General features: G+C 41.9%; 1 protein-coding gene across 1 annotated transcript; it reads right to left on the bottom strand.

The window, feature by feature from the left end:
• Positions 1 to 3,481: 3,481 nt before the first annotated feature.
• On the bottom strand, positions 3,482 to 6,196 carry LOC112241845 (homeobox protein HMX3-like). Its single transcript, XM_024409871.2, has 2 exons — positions 5,349 to 6,196; positions 3,482 to 5,141 (listed from the first exon to the last, which is right to left on the bottom strand). The coding sequence occupies exons 1-2, from the start codon at positions 5,566 to 5,568 to the stop codon at positions 4,564 to 4,566; spliced, it is 798 nt and encodes a 265-aa protein (XP_024265639.2). The 5' UTR covers positions 5,569 to 6,196; the 3' UTR covers positions 3,482 to 4,563.
• Positions 6,197 to 8,441: the final 2,245 nt, after the last annotated feature.

Below are 8,441 nucleotides of genomic sequence, written 5' to 3'. Positions count from 1 at the left end.
TTTGGGGGAGGGATCAGTGGACGTGAAGAGGAAGAGGACGAGTAGAAGGAGGAAGAGTAGTAGAGGAAGGAGGAAGAGGGAAATGAGGAAGAGGACGAGTAGAAGGAGGAAGAGCAGTAGAGGAAGGAGGAAGAGGGAAATGAGGAAGAGGACGAGTAGAAGGAGGAAGAGCAGTAGAGGAAGGAGGAAGAGGGAAATGAGGAAGAGGACGAGTAGAAGGAGGAAGAGTAGTAGAGGAAGGAGGAAGAGGGAAATGAGGAAGAGGACGAGTAGAAGGAGGAAGAGCAGTAGAGGAAGGAGGAAGAGGGAAATGAGGAAGAGGACGAGTAGAAGGATGAAGAGTAGTAGAGGAAGGAGGAAGAGGGAAATGAGGAAGAGGACGAGTAGAAGGAGGAAGAGCAGTAGAGGAAGGAGGAAGGAGGAAGAGGGAAATGAGGAAGAGGACGAGTAGAAGGAGGAAGAGTAGTAGAGGAAGGAGGAAGAGGGAAATGAGGAAGAGGACAATTATAAAGAATTTCATAGTTGATGTAACCTTGAATTCATAATATAATTGCTGGCAGAGTTTGGTTCAATTCTTAAAATCAACCCTTGTGATCGTCAAGCCTCCACAGGATAACGAGATTACACAACGCAATGCAGCTGTGACAACAGGAAGCTGTTCTGTACACCTAGATCTACCTGACATTTAACTATTTTATTTAACCAGGCAAGTCAGTTAAGAACAAAGTCTTATTTTCAATGACGGCCTACCGGGGAACGGTGGGTTAACTGGTCTAGGAACAGTGGGTTAACTGGTCTAGGAACAGTGGGTTAACTGGTCTAGGAACAGTGGGTTAACTGGTCTAGGAACAGTGGGTTAACTGGTCTAGGAACAGTGGGTTAACTGGTCTAGGAACAGTGGGTTAACTGGTCTAGGAACAGTGGGGTTAACTGGTCTAGGAACAGTGGGTTAACTGGTCTAGGAACAGTGGGGTTAACTGGTCTAGGAACAGTGGGTTAACTGGTCTAGGAACAGTGGGGTTAACTGGTCTAGGAACAGTGGGTTAACTGGTCTAGGAACAGTGGGTTAACTGCCTTGTTCTGGGACAGAACGACCTATTTTTACCTTGTCGCCTCGGGGATTCGATCATGCACCCTTTACCGTTACCGTCCAACGCTCTAACCGACTACCTGCCACCCCACTAGGCTACCTGCCACCCCACACACGGCTACCTGCCTAGTGGTAATAGTATCAAGACTGCCCAAATGTGGCTAATTGTTTTTTTAATACATTTTCAAGCTCATAACTGTGCACTCTCCTCAACCAATAGCATGGTATTATTTCACTGTAATAGCTACTGTAAATTAGAGAGTGCAGGTAGATTAACCAGAATTTAAGCTTTCTGCCCATATCAGATATGTCTATGTCCTGGGAAATGTTCTTGTTACTTACGACCTCATGCTAATCACATTAGCCTACGTTAGCTCAACCTCATGCTAATCACATTAGCCTACGTTAGCTCAACCTCATGCTAATCACATTAGCCTACATTAGCTCAACCTCATGCTAATCACATTAGCCTACATTAGCTCAACCTCATGCTAATCACATTAGCCTACATTAGCTCAACCTCATGCTAATCACATTAGCCTACATTAGCTCAACCTCATGCTAATCACATTAGCCTACATTAGCTCAACCTCATGCTAATCACATTAGCCTACATTAGCTCAACCTCATGCTAATCACATTAGCCTACATTAGCTCAACCTCATGCTAATCACATTAGCCTACGTTAGCTCAACCTCATGCTAATCACATTAGCCTACGTTAGCTCAACCTCATGCTAATCATTAGCCTACGTTAGCTCAACCTCATGCTAATCACTTAGCCTACGTTAGCTCAACCTCATGCTAATCACATTAGCCTACATTAGCTCAACCTCATGCTAATCACATTAGCCTACATTAGCTCAACCTCATGCTAATCACATTAGCCTACGTTAGCTCAACCTCATGCTAATCACATTAGCCTACATTAGCTCAACCTCATGCTAATCACATTAGCCTACATTAGCTCAACCTCATGCTAATCACATTAGCCTACATTAGCTCAACCTCATGCTAATCACATTAGCCTACATTAGCTCAACCTCATGCTAATCACATTAGCCTACATTAGCTCAACCTCATGCTAATCACATTAGCCTACATTAGCTCAACCTCATGCTAATCACATTAGCCTACGTTAGCTCAACCTCATGCTAATCACATTAGCCTACGTTAGCTCAACCTCATGCTAATCACATTAGCCTACGTTAGCTCAACCTCATGCTAATCACATTAGCCTACGTTAGCTCAACCTCATGCTAATCACATTAGCCTACGTTAGCTCAATTTTCCCGATCAAACCTTATTAGAGCCAATGTCTTATTCTCCTTTTGTTGCGTTCCCATGTTACATTTAGTCACCTTAGTGCATCTATGGGGCTTCACTCGGGCACATTATATTATACTGGTGAAATCGACACTCCCTTGTTGTAACATCCTGCTGTTTTGATTAAACTTAGCCCATTTGTTTGTGCATAAAAGTGCATCTTATGGGGCCTCACTCGGGCACATTATACATGTCAAATGAATTAAATACAGACTATATTGTTTTCGCTGAATTTAGCCAGCTCTCCTTGTAGAATAGTTTACCGCGTAAGGCTGTATAATTGGAGAGCGAAATACACCGTTACGCGTTAAGACTATATCTGTGCCATTGCAGAATCCAAAGCCAATAGTCCTTGCAATATACGAGTTGTAAATGGGGTACTTTTCTGGGTAAATACTCCCAAAGTATACGTCAAGTGTTAAATATTGTGCGCAAGCAGAGGACCACAATTGGCACACAGGCCTTTTGCCATAAATCTTTCCTACATACGTCCGTCTTCAGAAGGAACGTTTTAACGTTTTACAACGAATTTATGATAAGCTTACATACATTTCTCTTAAGAAGCCTGGTTCTTAATTAATTAAAGCACCTGACTGCAATCAGTGATATTCCACAAAGCAGGATTAGCTCTCTCTCTCTCTCTGTCTCTTTCTCTCTTTCTCGCTCTCTCTCTCTCTCTCTCTCTCTCTCTCTCTCTCTCTCTCTCTCTCTCTCTCTCTCTCTCTCTCTCTCTCTCTCTCTCTCTCTCTCTCTCTCCTCTCTCTCTCTCTCTCTCTCTCTCTCTCTCTCTCTCTCTCTCTCTCTCTCTCTCTCTCTCTCTCTCTCTCTCTCTCTCTCTCTCTCTCTCTCTCTCTCTCTCTCTCTCTCTCTCTCTCTCTCTCTCTTCTCTCTCTCTCTCTCTCTCTCTCTCTCTCTCTCTCCCTCTCTCTCTCTCTCTCGCTCTCTCTCTCTCTCTCTCTCTTTCTCCCTCTCTCTCGCTCTCTCTCGTCGTTGCCGATAATCAGATTCACATGCCGTGTCTTGAGATTAGTTACACGCCAAGCGTGTTACAACAATAAGCCTATTGTCTTCGGTTTCATAATATTTATTATGAAATGTGAATTCTGTGTTTCTGTACCAGAATTGTGAAACATTCCACATGCATCACGTGTTTCTGGAACCGTACTAACAGTTAGCAGACATGTTGTTAATTGTTTGTGTGACATTTTTGACATCTCTACATTAAATGGTGTTAAAGAGTAAATACGGTTTGTAAAACAACTCCAAAATGCATTTATACATCCGTTCCCCATATATCCTACAACTGAAGGCTTTTAAGGCGCAGCACAGCAACGCATAGTTGACATAAACCTTTGTACCAAACGATGTTTGTTTTTTATATACATAAAAACATTTTTTTTTAATGACAGATTCAGTCAATTTTATAGTGTTGGGAAGAAATAAGAATGTTATACTTGTAATTGATATAAAGTTTAAACATGCGTAAAAAATATTTTTAAAAATCATTACATTCATTTTAAATACATAGTTCATTTAATGAATTGAAAATGAAATATAATACAGTACATGCATGCAAATATAATACCATCTTTGGCCGTGTTTAGACTGCTGGAAAAGCTGTTGTTAATAACAGGTTCATAATAATAATAATAATAATAATAATAATAATAATAATTTAATAAATTATTATTAGACCCACTGTTTTAGGTCTACGCTGGTACTCTGCGTACAGAAACAACTATCTATTATTATAACATAAAACTCAATATGGAGTTATTCTGGATATCCTGCAAATATGTTCTTGAGTTTTATATCAACATTGTTGATGTGTGTCAATAAATACAATTGGCGCAGGCTATCGATGTGACAAGTAGGATTGAGCTAGGCCTTAGGTCAACAGGCTATCCTTACAAGTAGCCTTTTTAAAGGCCTACATGGGCCAGACTCGACCTAACGTTTTTTAACACGATGATGATGGAGATGGGGGGGCGGGGGGGGACCCTAAATGCGGAAGCTGAAATTGGCATGATGTATCACTTTGTAGACCGTGTCTTTTTGGCGATGATGCTAACCCTACGCCTCCTTCGAACAGACTAGGCCGGGTTTAAATAGGACTACGTCTCCTTTAAGCAGACTCGGCCTTGTCTACTACAGGACAACGTCTCCTTCGAATAGACTAAAGTACTTGCTGGCATTGGAAAAACATAAATAATGCGTGCTACTGCCAGGGTATACGATAGGCAGGGGCATCGGCATCAAGCATCTCCCCAGCAGGTTATTGTCTTTGTACAAGGCCGGGAGCTGCAGAGCCTTCCCCGGACCCGCGTCGGAGAAATCACCGTTGGGACCATCTAGCGCTGTTGAAATCTGTCTTTTTAATTTATTCCTTCGGTTCTGGAACCAGATTTTGACCTGCGTTTCCGTTAACTGGAGAGAACTGGCGAGGCAGGCGCGCTCGGCGCTGCTAAGGTACCGCTTCATATCGAAAGTAGATTCCAACTGAAAGATCTGTCTCTTGGAGAAGATTGTGCGAGTTTTTTTCTTGGTTATTACTAACAGTTGTTTTTTCTTGTCGCTGCTATCACCGTCTCCGGTGTGATGCGTCGAGGAGCAGTCGTCGCCGCTGTCCCCGCTTTCGAAGCAATTGTCGGTGATCTGTAACGAGTCTTCCCGGGTGATAGCGACGGCCTTGGGTCCTCCGGTTGGGCTACAGTCGTTATCCGGCTCTGAGAACAGAAATGGGACAGAAATTGTATTCCGCAATATATATATATATAGCTTGACGCTGACAGTTTATCAGGCTACAATATTATGCTACACATATAAATGCATTAGGTCCGATGTGTTGAATCAGGTTACAAAAGCGCAGTTTAGTCTGATACAGTGTAGTGTTTAACATTCATATTTGACCATATTAGGCAACAGTTGCCTACCTGCATCGTGTAGCCTTGTCGCGGGGTCCATTCTCCGTTGATGGTCATCGAACCAGTACAGTCCCGTGCTATTCTGTAGCCTGCTACCGGAATGACAGCTGTCAACTGTCTTGCTACCGTTGTTACCGCTCGAGTATGTCTGCAGGTTCAGAATATTGTCTATGGTGAATTTGAGAGACGCGGCAGTCGGCTTGCATGACGCGTCCACTTTGCTCATCATTTTAGAGAAATGGCCTCTTTTGTCCCGCAAGGAATTTTGGAACCAAATGTCCCTGCGCTCTAGAAGTGGAACTTGGAACTCTCTTTCTCTCTTCCTAACGACGTCTTGACGCTCCACGCACCATTTGCTCCATGCGAGGATGATGAGGGGATTGGACTGGGGCTTTCACGGCGCGCCTCTCTCTCTCTCTCTCTCTGTGCCTCGCCTGTAACTTCCACGGACCGGATGGAACGTTGGTGCGCCCTCGTCCATTGGACAAGAGGAGTGCCTGCGAGGGGCCAATTGCATCAAGGGGAGGGGAAGAGAGAGAGAGAGGGGAGTAGAACGTTATCGTTTTCCCCTTCTTTTCTTGAGCCTGGCATCTGGTATACAGGCTACGAAATGAAGAATGGAAATTATTCATTAGAAATCATTTAATTTGAGGTGTTCTGCATTTGAAGAATTAGCCTATTTTATTTTTCTGCTGTCATGGCTTTGGGTTGGTGAATATATAATGTCTAGATATAGACCCTGCAGTTCTGCCTTCGAAGGTAGGCTGCCTAATGCATCCTTTTTTAGACGTAACACCTGGTGCTGACCGGGTCCAAACCCGATGTCCACCAGAAGGTTTTGTCGTTGGGAGAAGCGGAGGTGGATTACGGGGTTTCAGCGTTTTAAAAAAAAATTTTTTAAATGACTGGCACGCGTTTTAACGAAGTTCACGTTTTAATGAGGCCTTTTCGACGAGCTGTAGTTTTCAAAGTAAAAAAAAACCAACAAGAGAAACACCAAATAAATATATTATAAATAGTATTTACATGAATGTAGCTGGAATAACATATTGAAACACAACATTTACTGTAAATTAAAATAGCCCTAGCTCCATTTCTATGTGTAACCGTTTCTATTTAATTTAGGCCTGCATTGCAATTCATTAACGCATATTTATTTCTTTGCATCTTATAAACTCGTTAACTGATAGAAGGGAACGAATAGAATAGAACCCACCAGGCTTCTATATTCCGCCCGCGGTGGATAAAGTCCCCAAACGTCATACTTGAGTCATAGTAAAAAAAAATATATACCTTCATAGAAAATGACTCGAGTAAAATTGAAAGTCAGTAAAATACTACTTGAGTAAAAGTCTAAAAGTATTTGGTTTTAATTATACTTAAATAGGAAAAGTAATTTTAATTGGTAAAATAGACGTATGTATTGAAAGTAAAAGTATAAATCATTTCAAATTCCTTTTACTAAGCAAACTTGACGGCACCATTTTGTTTTATTTATTTTATTTACGGATTGCCAGGGGGGCACACTCCAACACTCAGACATATTTTACAAACGAAGCATTGGTGTTTAGTGAGTCCTCCAGATCAGAGGCAGTAGGGATGACCAGGGATGTTCTCTGTTTAGTGAGTCCTCCAGATCAGAGGCAGTAGGGATGACCAGGGATGTTCTCTGTTTAGTGAGTCCTCCAGATCAGAGGCAGTAGGGATGACCAGGGATGTTCTCTGTTTAGTGAGTCCTCCAGATCAGAGGCAGTAGGGAGGACCAGGGATGTTCTCTGTTTAGTGAGTCCTCCAGATCAGAGGCAGTAGGGATGACCAGGGATGTTCTCTGTTTAGTGAGTCCTCCAGATCAGAGGCAGTAGGGATGACCAGGGATGTTCTCTTGATAAGTGTATGAATTAGACCATTTTCCTGTCCTGCTAAACATTAAAAATGTAACAAGTACTTATGGGTGTCTAGGAAAATGTATGGAGTTAAAAGTACATTATTTTCATTAGGAATGTAGTGAAGTAAAAGTAAAATTTGTCAATAATATAAATAGCAAAGTAAAGTACAGAAACCTCCCCAAAATAACTACTTAAGTAGCACTGTGTTTTTTGCCCAAGGCTAAAGGCCTATAACCAATACTTTGCCAGAAGACTACACTATATAGTGGAGAACAGAGGCCTGTAAATTATTATTTACAATGACAGCCTACACCGGACAAACCTGGGCCAATTGTTCGCCGCCTTACGTGACTCCCAATCCCGGCCTGTTGTGATACAGCCTGGATTCGAACCAGGATGTCTGTAGTGACGCCTCTAAGCACTGAGATGCAGTGCCTTAGACCGCTGCGCCACTTATTCATATAGACCTAGACTGTGTTTAGGGTAGGTACTGTTATCCACATGATATTGAGCTTTATATTGATGACTGTTTATTGTCCGGAATAAAGTTAGAACCCTCTATTGCATTGTTTGTTGAGATGATGATCGTGACCATATTTTTGTTGTTGTCCGTTTTACAGATAAAACCATAGCAGAAGGAATTTGAATTCGTGTACGTTATTTTACCCAAGAAACCCCACGGCCACACGTTCTCCCAAATGCAAAACGTCTATCGTCTTCGATGTGGTTGTGATGAATATAGTTAGCGTTGAGTTGTTTTACTCCTAAATATGTGATGTTCTCGGACGTTATCTCAAGTATCCTTCTCCCGAATGAATGGCGGCTCCCACGTACAGGCAGAGGCTACTGAAAGTTTAATGATAATAAATACATATTTATGACAACGAAGTAAAAGCGTTGTTAAATATATATAGTTATAAATATATATAAATATAAATATTTATAAACTATAATCCTATTAGTTCGGATTATAAGAGAGGCTACTTTAGTGGGTCCGTGGATCCTCTGAATAAAACGTCTACCTGTGTTGTAAATAAATAACATACTATCATAGTTTTATTTATTTGTATTTCACCTTTATTTAACCTGGAGGCCAGTTGAGAACAAGTTCTCATTTACAACTGCGACCTGGGCATAGTAGCCTACTACGGGCCATAGTAGGCTACTATGCAGGGTTGCAAGTTCAAACCCCCGAGCTGACGAGGTACAAATCTGT

Source organism: Oncorhynchus tshawytscha, unplaced genomic scaffold, assembly GCF_018296145.1.
Source record: "Oncorhynchus tshawytscha isolate Ot180627B unplaced genomic scaffold, Otsh_v2.0 Un_contig_1422_pilon_pilon, whole genome shotgun sequence".
NCBI lineage: Eukaryota > Metazoa > Chordata > Actinopteri > Salmoniformes > Salmonidae > Oncorhynchus > Oncorhynchus tshawytscha.
This window is presented reverse-complemented; position numbering and strand designations above follow the sequence as displayed.

Coding starts and splice junctions, on each gene's coding strand:
- LOC112241845 (XM_024409871.2), bottom strand. CDS start 5,568: ATGATGAGCAAAGTGGACGCGTCATGCAAGCCGACTGCCGCGTCTCTC. Junction 5,142..5,348: donor GACAAGGCTACACGATGCAG/GTAGGCAACTGT, acceptor TTCTGTTCTCAG/AGCCGGATAACGACTGTAGC.